The sequence below is a fragment of the Musca vetustissima genome, unplaced genomic scaffold (assembly GCF_032173495.1).
Source record: "Musca vetustissima isolate MV318-11 ecotype Yass unplaced genomic scaffold, APGP_CSIRO_Mvet_v1 utg19330, whole genome shotgun sequence".
NCBI lineage: Eukaryota > Metazoa > Arthropoda > Insecta > Diptera > Muscidae > Musca > Musca vetustissima.
Window position 1 is genome coordinate 390818 of NW_026882625.1, and position 17391 is coordinate 408208.

The 17391-nt window shown below is 33.6% G+C and overlaps 5 protein-coding genes across 6 annotated transcripts in view; 1 reads left to right on the forward strand and 4 right to left on the reverse strand.

Moving 5' to 3' along the window:
- Positions 1-1543, forward strand: part of LOC133329208 (large ribosomal subunit protein mL44) — a 121505-nt gene extending 119962 nt beyond the window's left edge. The window contains exons 2-3 of one of the 2 annotated variants that reach the window (XM_061537700.1): positions 447-561; positions 614-1543. In XM_061537700.1, coding sequence (XP_061393684.1) covers positions 492-561; positions 614-1512 — 969 coding nt within the window. In that variant the 5' untranslated portion in view covers positions 447-491 and the 3' untranslated portion in view covers positions 1513-1543. Of the gene's footprint in view, positions 1-446; positions 562-590 lie in introns of those variants that run through there. The other variant, XM_061537701.1, reaches the window with a different exon arrangement.
- Positions 1544-2224: 681 nt separating this feature from the next.
- Positions 2225-5971, reverse strand: LOC133329221 (polymerase delta-interacting protein 2). The gene is made up of 5 exons (XM_061537714.1): positions 5882-5971; positions 5410-5624; positions 5106-5209; positions 2723-3064; positions 2225-2566 (listed from the first exon to the last, which is right to left on the reverse strand). The coding sequence occupies exons 1-5, from the start codon at positions 5926-5928 to the stop codon at positions 2225-2227; spliced, it is 1050 nt and encodes a 349-aa protein (XP_061393698.1). The 5' UTR covers positions 5929-5971.
- Positions 5972-9726: 3755 nt separating this feature from the next.
- LOC133329222 (uncharacterized) lies at positions 9727-9888 on the reverse strand. The gene has a single exon (XM_061537715.1). It carries the CDS (start codon positions 9886-9888, stop codon positions 9727-9729), a length of 162 nt encoding a protein of 53 aa, XP_061393699.1.
- Positions 9889-11576: 1688 nt separating this feature from the next.
- Positions 11577-12434, reverse strand: LOC133329223 (trypsin-3). Its single transcript, XM_061537716.1, has 3 exons — positions 12423-12434; positions 11837-12297; positions 11577-11769 (listed from the first exon to the last, which is right to left on the reverse strand). The coding sequence occupies exons 1-3, from the start codon at positions 12432-12434 to the stop codon at positions 11577-11579; spliced, it is 666 nt and encodes a 221-aa protein (XP_061393700.1).
- Positions 12435-13415: 981 nt separating this feature from the next.
- LOC133329206 (3-ketodihydrosphingosine reductase) lies at positions 13416-14589 on the reverse strand. The gene is made up of 3 exons (XM_061537699.1): positions 14370-14589; positions 13687-14255; positions 13416-13613 (listed from the first exon to the last, which is right to left on the reverse strand). The coding sequence occupies exons 1-3, from the start codon at positions 14587-14589 to the stop codon at positions 13416-13418; spliced, it is 987 nt and encodes a 328-aa protein (XP_061393683.1).
- Between the last annotated feature and the right edge of the window lie 2802 nt (positions 14590-17391).

Consider the following 17391-nt stretch of genomic DNA (forward strand, 5'->3'; position numbering starts at 1 on the left):
TATGTATCCTGCATTTCTTACAATACGGAGTCAGCTTCAAATGGAAACGGCGTTAATAAGTTAAATGTAGCGGCAGAAAACTCTCTTCAATTCACAGCGGAATGATAACATACATAAATAATTTGATAGCAGTTTACTTTCAATAAAATTATTTTTTTATCGAAAGGGGATAAGGGAAACTTCGGAATCTTAATTATTTTACTCCACCATAAAAAATACTGGCGATATATTTTGAGTTTTGCAAAAATACTTTAGTTATTTGCAAAATAACAAAGAGAGTGAAACTTCTGAGAGACACGAGTTGCGAACTGCAATTCGGTTGGCCATTGACGTTTTGCACACAATGAAACGTCGACTTCACCCTTGGCGTGCGACAAAAGTTGTCAAAACGCTAAACAGCTGTTGGTATGTTATTCAATGTGTCCGGACCACGACCATTCGTGTAGAATTTCTTTTAAATTTTGTTAAAATATTAAATTAAACTCGATAAAATGTCCATGCTAAGGTCGTCAGTCACATTACTGAATCTAAGTAGAGCTTTAATTCCAAAACAAAACCTGAGTAAGAAAAAAGAAATAATTTTTGTCATGTCTCACACTAACACCGGTTATAGTTTCTAGTCGATCGGTTAAACGATGGGTTGCTCCCACACTACGTGAATTAAATAGACGATCAAAGAAATTGGGACCACAACAGCCACAACCACGTTCCGGTTTTGTTGAATGGAATTACCGGGCTGAGCTATTCGCATTCGGCAAGAGGCTACAAGAAGAATTCCAAATACCATTGCTGCAAACTGCATTCACCCAACAATCGTACATTGCCCAAGAAGAATTGAAGCAGCGAGATCTGGGAATTGAAAATGTTGATATACAATTGTCACATAATCACGAACTTTCGGAGCGTGGTGAACATATAATCAAAGAATATGTTGATGCTTTTATTGGTTATTCCCTACCAAAAGTACCCGCAGAGGGTAGAAAGGCCATTGCCTCGTATTTGTTAAGCACAGAAATATTATCCAATGTAGCTTTGAATTTGGGTATGAAGGAATTACTTTTAGATGCTGAATATCCACCATCGACCAATTCAATGTCCAAATCATTGAAAGCTGTTGTTGGTGCCTTGGAACAGTCTTCGGGTATGGAAAGAGCTTTTCTTTTCGTTAGAGATTTTGTGTGTACGCAATTGAATCAAAAGGATATACTTGAGTTGTGGAACATCGAAAATCCTGAAGATATGCTGAAGCAACAATGTCAGCAAAAGAAATTGCCTGCACCCGAGCCACGTCTATTGGGAGATTGTGGTAAAAATACTGTCCTATCTGCCTATCATGTTGGTTTGTATTGTAATAAGACACTGATTGGTAAGGGTTTTGGTGAAGATATACCAACAGCTGTTAAAACTGCATCCTTGGATGCATTACAAACAATGTTCGACATTCACGATAATATGAAACCGTTCGATTTTAAAATACAAGTTCAGAATAAAACTGCGAAAATTAATCAATAAATTGTTGTTGTTGTAGAAATTAAAAAAAGAACATGTTTTTAATTGTTATTATTGTATTTGAACATTGTATTTCAATAGAATGAAAGGAGTGAAGAAACCCCTGCTTACCAACACTGGACATTATTAGTTGAGGGAAATTTTTAATTAGCTGCAACTTATAGGATTAAATAGGGGTTTCGTAATCAGTAGGGGACATATTAATCACTGAAGATTTGTTTGTGATTCACAAACATACGTATATATAACTTTTATATGAGAAGTCCCCTTAATTCACATTCAAGATTCAAACGGAGTCCCTAAATTCAAACATATTGCATTTAATTATATCTTTAAAAACATTTATCACCTTCATTAAAGAGTTTATTCGATTCGGACAAAATTGAACCTATTTTAATGCAATTTCGTTACCCATTTCAACTTCTTTGTTTTAACATTCTACATCTCTAAAATTGTTTTTTATTTTTATCTTTCTTTTATTATTTATTTTACATTTCAAATTAGCTACTTAAAATGTGTAGAACTTATTATGTTAACAACACACTCACTACAAGCTTATTTTCAGCAATCACACATTTAACTATATTTTAAGCATTGTCGATCGAGGGGGCATATCTATTCATTTGTTTGTTTTTCGCATTTCACAAATTGTCAAGATTTCTTTGAAAAACAACAAATTTAAAAACCATCAACCATTAAATTGAAAGTTTTTTGCTTATTCATCGGGATTTTTTGTTTGCCCTGAATTTGTAGTGTTGGTGGTTGTCTCTTCGGGTTTACTCTCCAGTGAGAAGGGTGGTATTTTACAATCGAACATATGACCATCTTCACGTTCTAGACGAAATGTGCCCCACATATGGCCGCTGGGAGCTTGTAGACTAACATGACTGCTATATTGGAAAGCTGGCAGACGGGGACTTAGTATAGGCTCTTGGCCTACAACACCCCGGCCGCGTACTGTTTCCAATGTACCTGAGAGTGAAAATATACGCCAGTGTCTTTCGCGTAATTGTACTGTCATCATACCGAGATTTTCCAAACGAATGGAGTAACGCCACTGAAATGGAAAAAAATATGAAAATAAAATCGAATAAAGATTCCCCAATGAATGTGGGGCTTTTAGAATCATTTAAAGGTATTTTCAGCACTAGTTGTTAATATTCATATTCATTATTATTATTTTTTTTTAAATGGAAACTCTTTTTGTACTCACCCAATAAACCGAAGAAGCAGGAGTTTCACGACAGCCCATATAGAATGGTATCACAGTTACACGAATATTCTCCGTTGTCTCCTTATGTACATCACTCAATTCCAACCAAGGATGATTTTTTTCTTGCCATGTCTTTAGGGTGTCTTTCGCCTCAAATGGAGGATCTTTTTCGGGGGCATAGCCCAAGAACTTTTCAAAAAGTTCATGCTGTAATGGTGTTTTTTCCGTTGTCGAATATGGCATAATATCATCGTGCGACACATAATCTAAACCAGGTATAGCATAAAGGCTACGATTTGAATCCTGATTACCTAAAAAGGTCACTGCTTCCGTTTGGGCGCGCTATTGGAAGAAGAATAATAATATATTGATAACAGATCGTTTAAAAATATTTCGATGGTTAAAATGAGCTTTTAAGTTGCGGTTTAAATGAACTTTAAGTTGCGGTTTAAAAAAATATGCAAGTTGCTTTATTTTTTAGAGCTTTTTCTGAGCCGTTAAAAAAATTCAAAGCTTTTAATATGTAGTTTGGAAACTTTTTTAAAGTCAGAAGGAAGTTTGTAGATGTATTTTCAAAAGCCTACAACGAGCATTAAAGCGCATATGTTGTATATTTTTATTGTATATATAAAGCTAAAAGATTTTCAATGCCTACAAAAAGCTGTTAAGGGGAAGAAAATATATTTCCAAATCTACAGAGCTTTTCAAGCGCTTTTAAAAATGTTCGAAGCTTACAAAGAGCTCTTAATATGTGGATCAAGGATTCGTTTTAAAGGTCTTAACCCTACGATCTATATTATAATTCCTTTGGGATGTTGCTTGCAGCCTGGTTTCTTGCAAATGTTGCATACATTTCATGTCTTTTTTATCCTGTTGTCTGGCAAAGTGCCCCAATAACAGCATCCTGTTATAGGCTTCCTGGCATCGGTAGGAGCAGCCGCAGAAGTGGATGTTTATTTTCTGAGTTGCTGGTAGAAAAAGGGTGCATTATTTGATTGGTTACTCTTTCTCACTTATTGGCGCATATAATTCTCCAACAAGTGTACGAAAATTGTTATTTTTTTCTTGTTGTTTGATATGGAAAGTTTCTGTTGTTGTCATAATTTGTAATTTGTAGCATCGCATATCCACTATCTGCCGCGATACGCAAACAATTATTCGTCGATTGTTTAATTTTCTGTAGGCCCATAATGTTTTGCGAGATTGACATTCAGCATTTCCTAAATATCTCGTATTGTAGCAGCTTTGTCTGTGCGCTGCCTCTCGATTCTTGTTCTCGCATCATTAACACGTATAAAACGAATAAGATCCCAGAAGCGGTTTAAACCCATTGTTGCACGGAATAGAGTATGAGGAGTTGCGACCATAAATCCCTTGTATTTTCATCATTGGAATGATTTGCTCCTATCATTATCAACATTCCAATAAATGCATATATTTCTGCCACTGTCGAAGGATAGCCTTCAATTGACGCTTTGTTGGGTTTGCTGTATTGTAGGCATTATAAGTTGAATTGTTTTTTTTTTTCTATTGTTAAATAACACTTGAAGCATTGTATACCAGTCGTACTTTCCGTCATTCGGAATGGACCACTGCGAGTTTTCTTCAGCCATATCAGTTTCGATGTCACTTTTATCTTCAGACACGTATTATTCATTTTGCATTGACGTGCCAATAGCGTCTGGAACTTCCTTGTCATTGTCTTCACTTTCGGAGTCTTGCACTTCTCCCGTAAATACACCTCCTTCTTTCTCAATTGCATCTAAAGTTTGGTCATCATTGCCATCTCTAATCATATTATCAGGCATGGACTCAATGTATCGGCTTCTGGATTCTCCACTCCAACGCAAATATTGTCTTTCAGCTAAATATTCGTTGTTCATTGTTCTGACAAAATAATTGAAATGTGCTGCTTTATAGCATTTTTTAACATTTGCTACTTATTCCTATTGTGAGCCTTTTAGGTAGCAACATTTGTTCAGTTGGGACGTAAAACATAAGCCTTTTTAATAATCGATGTATATATTATTTTATTTGAATATAATCTAAAAAATTCACTTGAGGTACACTGGTTATGGACTCTCGTTTTTTCAGGTGGTTATGGATCGCAGGGTTAAGGCGTAAATTTTCACAAATTTCTACATAAAGCTTTTAAGACCTCGATTTTCTTTTTAATATTTCAAATTCTACAACGAGTTTTTAATGCGTAGATTTTATAATATAAATATTTCAAACTAGACAACGAGCTTTTTAGGCGTAAATGTTAAAAAATAAATATTTTAAACCCTGTAACGTAGATAGCGAAGATATTAAAGAATTAAACATGATTTTTGAGCTCTGAGGTCGCGAATTTTTCTTTCTCTCCATTTTCAAAAATACTTACAATATAGGGACAATCACGAGAATCGATTAAAACTTGATAAAATGTCTGAACTTTTCCCTTGACTTCTTTGGTGTTTGATTCGTTTGTATCGCCAACTGTAGATGCTGTTGTTTGGCTATTCACATTATCAGAAGTGGATGGTGATTTTGTTGCATCTGCATTTTCTTCCAATGGTGACTTGGAGGCTAAAAACAAATATAACTATCTTTAAAAAGAATATAGAATTATTTGATTCGCATACTTGTTCCGGCTGCTGTATCCACTTTCTCCACAGCGGGCGACTTCCCCCTTGCTACATTGGCACTTGCAATATTTGTAGTTTGTGCTCCAGCTCCGCCTGCTGTTGTTGTTGTTGCAGGTTTTTGTTTATTAGGATTGTGCAGATCACGATCATATACTCTGGCTTTCCATGGAAATAGGACTACACCACGATAACCAAATATTTTATGTAGGAATAATTGACCAGTTTCATATTTACTATCAACTTTGGCCGCTTCCAAGCGACCCACTTCGGCCAATCTACAAAATAACAACAACACAACAATTACAATGCGTTTATTTCAAATTTTAGGAAATCAACTGCAGCAAACACTGGCGACAGTTTGTTGCTTTGTTTGCGTTATGCAACTGAGTGCATCAATCTGCCCACACAACAACAATTTCATGTGAACGGTGAACTTGTTAAGGGCGCCAAATTTCTAGAATGTAAAATTCTATTTCTGGGTTCCCCTTGTAACATCGCACGTAATGCAGCATGCGAAATACCTATGACCCACCTTGTCTGTGATGCTGGCTTCTTTAGAGTCCTCCTAACTATGCACATTGCCGCCGCATTGATAACACCAAATGAAGTTGTGCTCGTTGCATGTTGTTGTTGTGTCCACAATATCCTCTGTAATACCCCCATTTACTGCGCTTTGCTCGTTTTTAATTTTTTTGTTTGCGGTCAACTGCGAAATTTCGTTTCACAATTAAATTGTGTGTGAATTTTGTATTCGTCCTAAAACAAAACTAAAATGTTATGGAATCAAATGTTGTCAAATGATTATTAAAATACAATAAATGTCAAATTCTGGCCACATAAATCACAAGCTTTGCTAGAATTACTTGTTTTTCTTCGTTTTAATATTGAAATTGTTTCATATTAATTTAATTTTATTATTTTTTTATTATTCTTTTCTAATGAAAACACAGACCAAAGGGGAATATTTGCAAAACGAAATGTCATATGAAAAATTGTAAACACGGTGAAGTGTCAGTGCGAACGGACATTGTTGCCATAACAACAGAAAAATGCAAAATTGCAAGTGATGATAACAGGCATGGCACAATAAATAGGTAGTCCATTTAGCACAGCTGATGATTCGATTAAATGTCTAATGGTCTGTTCCCGTACAGCTAATTTTTACTATTTTTTTCGATATTATATAGGAAAAAAGTGTTATCGTAGTAAAAAGTAGAGGATTCTTGCAGTAGGAAAACAAATCAAAAGTGCGTTATTTCTACTTGAATTCGATGTGCAATGTTGCCAAACTTGTTTTAGTTGAGGAAAAAAATTGACAGATGGTTGAGATAAAAACAAAGATTTTTGTTTTGATACATCACATTATTATTGCAACAGGCACTCAATGTCAGTGACTGATAATTAGAAAAATTAAACCTTATTAAGAATATAGTAATCTTTAAGTTTGAGTTTATATTAAACTATATATTTTCACACATGGCATAATTACAGAAGGTAGTCGCATTTGAGAAATTAATAAAGGCAACCATTTTTAATTTGGAAATCATCTATCAATTTCAAATTGTTTAAAAAATAAATTCCATAAATTTTTATGCATGTCGAAAAAAATAAATATGTATACTTTCTGTAAATAAATATCTCAATTTTTTATTAATATTGCTCTTAAGGTATAATAGATGTATATAGATCAGCAGTGCCCAAAATAGGTCCCATGGGCTGTCGGTGTATGTCAAATTGCTCACACATACAATTATAAAAGAGAAACATTTGAAAATAAAAAATATTTTCAAAATTGTCATTCATTTCTTTTTGTTTTCATACACTACACCGAAAAAATGGGGATATTTTTGGCAAACATTAGTTCGGAACAAGTCGAAATATGTGGCCGGATGAAATTTGGTACACAAAATTTAGCTATAATTGCATTGAAATAAAAAAAGTTAGATTTCTAGATGCATTGTGTGCTAAATTTGAATATAAAGTTTAGATTTAATAAATTTATATATATGTTTTTTGTTTTTTAAAGTCAATCCCTTTATATGATCATTTGCACGACTTTTTGCATAGCGTACTAAATTAAGTCTAGAAAAATAAAAATAAATTAGAAATAGCCTCCATATATATTTTCTAAATTTCTTTCGATTTGCTCGAAATTTTGCATAGCGTACTGAGTTAAGTCTAGAATGTTTTTTTTTCGCCGAATTATGCGTGTAATTGAAAAACAGTTCAATTAAGCAGGTATCGGATAATTGGTTCCTCGGCTAATTGAACAAAAATTTGTGCAAATTTTGATGTGCAATTAACCGAAAAATACTGTATTTATAGATTATTTTTCGATAACTCTCGAAGGCAGCAACCGATTTCATTTAAACTTTGCATATATTAATATTTCTATGGTATGGTACATTCCCCACAAAATGCTCAAATTTATGCTAAAAATTAATTTTATTATAACATGCAAACGGACTATCCGATTCAAACGAAACTTTGTACAACCTACTATCCGATTCTAACGAAACTTGGCACAACCTATTATCTTTACCAAGCCTAGATCAAGTTTGAAGATGGGACCCATTGGTCCACTCTTTCTGGTACCACTCCCACAGAGAGTCAAAATTGTCAATATTTATAATACCAATATCAAGCTAATGGAATGTCCGTTTTGAACTAAACTTTCGACAAACTATTACCTTTACCAAGCCTAGATCAAGCTTGAAGATGGGACCCATTGGTTCACTCTTTCTGGAACCTCCCCCACAAGTGGTCAAAATTGTTCCAAAAATTTATTATATAATAACATGTCAGATTTTAATGAAACTTTGTACAACCTATTACCCACAAATGGTCAAAAGTTTCAATATTTATAAATGCAATGGCATCTCAGATTTGAACCAAACCTTGTACAACGTATTATCTTTATCAACCGTAGATCAAGTCCGAAGATGGGAACCATTGGTCCACTCCTTCTGGTACCTCCCCCACAAATGGTCAAAAATTTCAATAGATTAAGTCCAAAGATGCGAAAATGTTTGTAATAGATTTACTACAAGGTTACAAATTTGTATTAAATCCATTTTTTTGGTTATACGTAAAAAAAACTTTCATTCAAAATTCAGCAAAATTTATATTAAATATGAGTATTTTTTATACCCTCCAGCACGAGTTGGAGTATATATTTAATTGTAACACTTCGAAATATTTACCGGAGACCCCATATAATATATATATATGTATATACTTAATCAGAATAAAATGCAATGTTGATTTATGAATGTCCGTCTATTGAAATCACTATAGAGCTCGCAATATATAAGACAAAGAAACTTTGCTACTGTTTGGTATTGAAAATTGGATAATTCAATCCACCTTTTGGTATGGACCCTTATAATGATAGCCAACAATATTCGATATTTTACGAATTTTTCCACCGAATTGGCTGTAAATTGGTACTTTGGTCAACATCGTTCAACTTTTAATTATATTTTCCATATTTTGGACAAGAATTTTAACCGAATTGGCTCTAATGTGGTACTCATTGGGTGCACAAATCTTGCTACCTCATATTTACCATGACAAAACCTGTCAATTATGAAGGTCCCCAACGATTATTGGTATTTCAAATATTCACCTAATGGTGTACTACGTTTTTACTTGTTTTAAGTAGTTTTTCTACTTCATGTAGTATAAAACCTTATACGGTAGGATATGTTTTGAGAATAAAGGAAATATATATATATATATATATAACATATGAGCGAATAAAATACCAAACCCATACCTCCAAAAAGGTTTTGAATATAAACAAAATTGTAAATCACAGATGAACGGTATGGAATATTTGAATTGATTCCATCTTTTCAAGTTGTAATATTTTATCTCGTCTATAAAGACACCTTTCGGCTCTGTATAAAGACATCCTTTAGCTAGTCAATATAAAGCCTCTATTCAGCTCGTCTATAAAGACTCCTTTCAGCTTCAGTCTATACAGACTACCTTTATAAAGACTCCGATCAGCTCGTCTATAAATCAGCTCTATATAAAGACTTTTCTATAAAGACTCCGATCAAATTTTCTATAAAGACTCCGATTATATAAATACTCTCTTTAGGTCTAGTCCGCCTAAAAAAACACGAACAAGACATCCTAATTAAGTTATTAATATAAACAAGTTACTAAATTATTTCAAATGACAATAACTTTATTAACTCTAAACATTTACATAATAATTAAAAAATTATATTCACATATTGCTTTACACAGTACAGCAAATATACGTTATAAAACCATGGAGCTGCGTATTACATTAGAAAAATAAATATATATGTTTTATTTGTTTCGATTGGATCCATTTACCATTATATACCGGGTTTCTTCCAATCAATGTTTACGGACTTCGCTGGCTACTTGCTTTCTGATATCTTTGTATTCATCCACTCCCATCATTGGCTTAATGACTATGGGATATAAAGTTGCTCCGATGCCACCGACAAGGGCTCCAACAAATAGAACAAATCTAAATCCTTTTAATGGTGCTCCCATATTTTTTCCCGTTTGTTTCCTCCTGATATCGTGCTGTGTGTTTATGAAATTTCAGATGATGACCCTATACGACCAAACATATGTTGTAACAGCTGTTACTTATGGAACAGCTGATATCTGGATTATCTGTCAAAACACATTTTTCATTTGAATTCGCCGCGCAATGCTGACAACATTACAATAGGAGTGTCTGGTTAGTCTCTTTTGCTCTTTTACTGAGAAAAGTAAACAGACAACATTTAGTAAGTTTTTTTCAAATAAACAGCTGATTCAAGAAAACATTTGATTTGCGCCAAAAAAATTATTCAATACATTGCCCTCTATCTGGAACTTGCCTAAAAATATATAAGGAATTAGTTTCTAATTTAATTACTAACGAATTATCTTCCATTTTCTGTAATTTTTATACAACTTTACTTCAAATTGAACTTTGCAAATTAAAAAAAAAATTGTTTAAAATGTTTGTGTTTGGTCAAAAATCAGCTGATCCAAAAATGGCTGAGTTTGCAAAATCTTACTGAATAAAATTCTTTCAGTAAACTCCAGTAAGTTTGGTGTTCAACTGTCAAACTTGCTCTCTCACTTGACTCTCTTTTATTGGATTTTTGGGTAAACAGACTAAACATTTGGTAACAATTGTTACCAAATATCGAGGCAGTGCTAATAATAGGTTCATTCGTTTACTTTCCAGTAACATTACTCAGTAAAAATTTGCATAGACTAAATACTAATTAAATGTACATCCAGAAAATGATTGCATCGACAAAGCTGATTAAAACTACAAACAATTTGACGCAAATGGATACCATGGGAAAATTGATTATGTTTATAAATAGATGCTTTTTTCATCCATTTTAATGTTTTATAATACAAAATCAAAATAAAATCCACAAAAGAAGCAATTTGCTTGAGAACAATTTTGTTGTTTGTTTGTCTCAATTTACTCTCATTTACTGGACTTTTGGGTAAACAAACAACATTTTGTTATAATTTGTACAAATTATTGAATAAACACAATTCGTTTCTGTCGAGGCGAAAAATATAATATTCGCTATGTAAATTTGACAGATAATCAAGATAAAACAGCTGTTTTTTACTAATTATTGCATCATAAGAAATATAAAAGGCGTTACCAGCATAGAATGCTAAAAAAACGCTAAATTAAAAAAAGTCGTTCAAAAATATGCAGTGTCTTGTTTATAGATGCTCCCTTCAGCTCGTCTACAAAGATTTTCTATAAAGCCTATAAAGACTCCCTCTTAATTCCCTTTTATTAAAACTCTATTTAGGTCGTCTGTAAAGACTGCCTTCAGGTCCATTCCATTCAGCTCGACTATGAAGACTGCATCCAGCTCGTCTATAAAAACCTCCTTTCAACTCGTTCGTAAAAATTCCCTTCAGCTCGTCTATAAATACGCCCTTCACCTCGTATATAAGGACTCAATTTGTATAGACTCTGTAAAGACTCCTTTCAGCTTGCCTGTATAGATTCCTTTCAGAATATAGATGATCTATAACAAAAAAATACGAATTTATGCAAATTAATATTAGTTTATAAATCCATAACCTATAAATTTTTTAATAGAACATAACCTATAAATTTTACAATAAAAAAGATAATTAAAAGTTTAAAAAAAAAACTTTAATTTTTTTATTCAAAAGCAATTATATGTCAAAACAAAAATACTTTATAACTTTGTTATTAGTTTTATCCAAAAACGTATGGGGGCATATGCTAAACGCGTATAAACACCAGGATAATAAGGATCAGCACAACCGACACCCCATGAAACAACACCAACTAATATACCATTTATTGTTATGGGTCCACCACTATCACCTTGGCAGGCATCTGTACTGCGGGCTGCTGCACAAAACATACTACGACAAAAGAAAAACAAATATATTACTAAAATTTTGATTTAAAAATAAAGGATTCAATACACACGCATTTGTAACGCCACCATGCATTTTCAAACTGTTGTGACATTCGGCTTGATCGACCGTGTAGACTTTTGTGTATTTCAACTGAAATGACAAATTATGATCGGAAGAACTCTGATGGCCCCAACCAGATACTATGGCTACACTTTGATTTGGTATTTTTTCCGACAGTCCAGGTAATTTAATTGATCGTACATACATATCGGGGCGATGGAATGTATTCTCACGAACTTTCAACAACGATACATCAAAGTTCATTGTTTCCGGATTATAACTGGGATGAGTGTGAATTTGTTGAACTGGTACTATGACACCATCTCGTGTTCTCCATGTACTACCCATACGTAAGGTTACTTCTCTGGGTGTGTGCTCAACGTCATGTACACAGTGGGCGGCTGTTATGGCCCAAGAATCGCTTAAAACCGAAGCACCACATATATGTATTGTCCTAAGCCTTAAGGAGAGCTGTGAATGTGTGTGATTTTTGAAAAAAATATATATTAATATATTAGTGATCAGCTATTATTTTTTTTTTTTTGAATAGTTTTCTTTTTTCGCACTTACTTGAAATGGAAAATTTTCTATAAAACCATTTTGCCCATTTACTATACGAAATTTTTTTGCCTCAATCCTTTCAATATTTCCTAGAAATATCAAAATCGTTAAGAAGTAAAATATTAACTTCTGCATTATTTCAATATCTATATCACACTAAGGCAGCAACTAAATATCCAAATATCCAGTCATTGTGATACGAAATAATATGCATGTAGCTTATAAATGCCAAAATTGATAATTTCATATTTATCTTGGGTAATTTCAGGGGTAACATCACAGCAATTAAGAAGATATCAATTTTAATTTGCTTCCGATTGGTTTGGTGGTGGTAGCAGAGCTGAATCACAATTCTCCGAAATGCTGATAAAAACAAAATGCCATGAAGAAAACTGTATTCTCTACAGCGATACAGAGCGTTATTTATTTATATTTAAGGTGTGCAGTAAGAGATTATAAATAAAATTAGGTCATTATGATTAAAGAATACATAAAACAAATAATGCATTTAATGGGTTAATTTCAGATTACTCCCAGTTCGTCAATAAAAGACTGCTATGGACTTGTTGTGTAGTTTTCAAAAAATTGGACCAATTCACAGATATATATATATATATATATATCTGTCGTGGAAACGATCCCTTTTTGTGCTTATGTCTGCTTGGTAATTAAAAAATTTTTAAATTTAAATAATTTATGACAAAAACATTTATTTTCTTTAATAAACATTAAATTACAAATACACTGAATGTATAAGTACACGATCTCTAATACATATATGTATATAAAAAATATACTCTAATTTGTGGACATAGAAAAAACTAGTGTATAAATATTTAGAATGATTAGAAAGAAATAAACATTTTAACAATAAAACTGCATACGTTTTTCTTTTTTTAAAATATAAATGAAATGTTGTCATCATGTAGGCCATAATAACCCTTAAAATTCAATAGCTCTCAATTGTGCGTCAATAGCAAACAACAATAACAAATTCATTTTTTTTAGTCAGCATCTTATCTTTTCTATCAGTCAGTTTTCTTCTTGGCACAATTCCTGATTATCCTTTCGAAGTGCAAGTGTAGAATGTAATCAATAAAACGTAGTGGTCCCACCAGCAATGCATGGAATAGATTTTGGAAAACACCGTCCCAACGGAAGAGGCCGCCGCCTAATACTGTCAAAATCCATGATTCAGCACCAAGGATGGAAATGAAATTACCTTTCTGCAATGCAGGAAATTTTTAATTAATTTCATTTTTAATGGAGCAATAATAATATGGATTATTAACAACTTACCAAAGCATCATTTACAATTTGTTTTGCCACCGCATCGGGTTCAGCTAAACCACCACCACCAGAAATTAATTTCGTTTCCTGAGGCTTTGTTTTATTTTCATTTTCAAAGCCAGGTGTATTGGTATCGGCGGGCAATGCCAATGTCACACTCACACCCAAGTGGCGACTTTCCATGGCAATCGTTTCAGCCATGCCCCGCAATGCATATTTAGATGCCGCATATGGTCCATAGCCATAGATGCCAAATAGAGCCGCCTGTGAGGCAGTTATTACAATAACGCCCTCCTTAGCCTGTTTCATTTTGGGCAAAACATAACGCGTGCAATTATAAGAACCCCAATAATTAACATCCATCAGCTTTCTGGCATCTTCGACGGAAACCTCTTCGAACACACCACAAATGGCCAAGCCAGCACAATTGACCAGCATGTATATATCACCGAATTCTTTTTCAATTTCCGACAAACATGTTGCAACATTTTCATAACTTGTCGACAAGTCGAGGCAACGATATTGGAATTTTTGTTCGGGACTTTGTCTTATCACCTCCATGAGGGCAACAGCACCACCTGATAAACACATAAAACAAATCAACACATTTTGTAATGTAAACAAATCGAACAAGCCGGACAACACGCAAACACACCTATGGGTGCGGTCATAGAGACGTACGCTATACTTACTCAACATTTTCTCATCTCGTGCCAAAACGGTAACATTAGCACCACGAAGTGCGCACTCCACAGCCAAACGTAAACCGATTCCTTTACTGCCTCCCGTAACCACCACATGCTTTCCCACAATACTCTTGGCCCGTTTCCTTGTTACAAACAGATAGACTACAACATGAGCCAATATGGCTAGGACCACATACAAGGCTATCTCCCATGTTTCGGCTGACATTCTGGTAGGCTGGCTGACTGACTGTCTGGTTTACTTGTCGTCGCCGTTGTTGTTATCTTGAAAAGGAAATTAGTAATTACATTTACCAGTTTGGACTTTAGAAAGTGTGTGAGCTGATATACAGATCGATTAGATACCCCTTGATTAAAAACTAAATGTGAAATGTTGTTATTTAATATATATTAAAAAATACCTTATTTCCTTAAAAAATAACTTTAATTGAATTTAAATTCAATTTGATATAAATTAACAAAAAAAAACTATCCGAACAAGTTCATGGGAACTATTCCGCAAAATGAATGATTGGAACTAGATACAGTGCCGACTTATTAGGTGACTAATAAGTTCAGATCGTATTAGTACAAGAAACAGCTGTTTTTATCAATGCAAACATGGTATAATCAGTAAGGTAGCCGCCATGGCACAATAAATAGGCGCATCTGACTTTTTTAATAACAGTCAAAGTGCGTAGTTTCTATTTGCAATATTGCTAACCATGCGAAATATTTTATGGAAAAATTTGACAGATGGTCGAGATAAAAACAAATGTTTTCGTTTTGATACATCACCTTATTATTAAATCATGGTAACCGCCATGGAATAATATGTATGTAGTCCATTTAGTTCAGCTGACTATTTTGTTAACAGTCAAAGTGCGTAGTTTCTATTTGAATTCGATATGCAATGTTGCCAACCACGGTATATTTAATAAGTTAGACGCATCGGGCCAGCTGTTGATCCAAATAAATGTCAAAAATATTGTTGTAGAACCAAAAAAATAAAAAAAAAACAAAATTATAAATGAAAATCTCCGAATTTTGATTAAAATTTTCTACAAGAATTTGTGTAACAAAATCTTATGAATCTCTTTATTTTGGATTTTTTTTTGACATATCAAATACAACAACCGATGTTTGTTGTAGAAATTCGCCTATGCGGCTACCTTAAGAAATATATACCATGTTGCCTACCATGAGAAATATTACAAGACAAAATTTGATAGATGGTCGGGTAAAAAACAAATGTTTTTCTTTTGATACATAACCATATTATTGCAACATGGTAGCCTGATAGGCGAATGATGTCTCGATTAACTGTTAAAGTGTGTAATTTCTACTTGAATTCGATGTGCAATGTTGTTGGACTACCTATTCATTAACTGTCAAAGTTACGCACATTGGCAATTAATCGAGCCATCAGCTGCTCTAAATGGACTACTTATATATTGTGCCATGAGACTACCCATTTATTGTGCCATGGCCCGATAATAAGGTCGCCCGATAAGGCCAGATGATTTCACCCGAGCTGTAAAAATGCTTTCAATTTTGACTTAATCGTATGAAAACTTAAACAAAACATTTATACTGTCAAATGTTTTGTTGGGGGATCATAACCCAATAAACAGGTCGAGTAATAAGCGAAATGATTTCATCAGAACTGTCAAAATTTGACTTACTCGTGTGAAAACTGTTACGTGCCACCTACTTCGGTACTATGGTGTATCTGTGGCCGCTAGCTCAGGAGCCAATAATCAGGGCGGTTCCATCCCAGACACCAATAGTCCTAGAGGACGAACAATTAAATTTTTATTTCGACAAACATAAATAAAGACAAAACTATACAACACAAACACCTGGTACACCTGAAACAAGGGAGATTGGTGGTTTTACTCCCACACTTGCCCACCCTACCTTGACCCTCAGATCCTATTAAAAATACAACATTTTAAGGGCCCCGAATTCCACATACACTCACCTCATTACAATATCCTAACTCTCCTCTCTCACAAAAACAATCAGAACATCATATTATTTTTAACAAACAAATCAAAAACAGTTTATTGACATAATTTCCTTAATAGATAAAACACAATAAGAATGAAACATTAACTATTCTCTATAAATTTTGTGATTCATTAAACATTGGATTTTTACCCTTTCTTTATGTAGATATCACGCAATGCCAATATAGGCTTTTCTCCTAAATATTAAAATTGTTATACCTTCCTAAATGAGCTCGCTTAGTAGGTTTTTGCTGGACATATTAATTAGTCCACACTAAACACAAAACAACCTACATAAATTGGGGCAACCCTATAATCACTATATCTTACGAAAAAAACCTAGTTAATGCTTCTTACATATAGATATTTAGAATCATTATTTTATAAACACTTATGGACAACACAACTTAACCTAAGAGTTTAAATAGTATTGTTTTTGTAATATTATTAGTTTTAATCGATTTTTAAAATTTTCATAATTTTCAGATTTCTTTAGTTTTGGTTATGCCTTTTTATAATTTTTAATTTTTTGTAAATAACATACTTCTATTCTTTTCTTTCTTTTCAGATTATTTAATTTTCTTGTGGTGATGATGCCAGTTTTACATATGGAATTGGTAAGTACTATTTTTGTTACCTGGATTAATCCAAAAATAATAATAATTGATAACCTTTCCGTTTTATTCCTTTTCAGCACACCTACAGCCGACGTCTTCCTCGGGATAAGGCAGAACCCGGTTCTTTGGCGCTTGCTGTTGTTGCCGTCTTTATTGTGGCTGGGGCCAATTTGGTGGCTGTTTTGCGGCGCTTATTTGTGGCCAATGCAATGGCAGCGATTGTGGCCTGGAATAAGTTGGTGGCTGTTGCGGTAGCGGTTTTTTGTGGCCGATACAATAAAAACTGACCTCTCCGTTTTATGTTTGTTGGGGAGGTCAGTTGAAACCTCAGATTTTTGGTTAGTTGGCGGTACACTGGAAACACAAAAAAAACGCACAAAAAACAACATAAGTCGACACAAT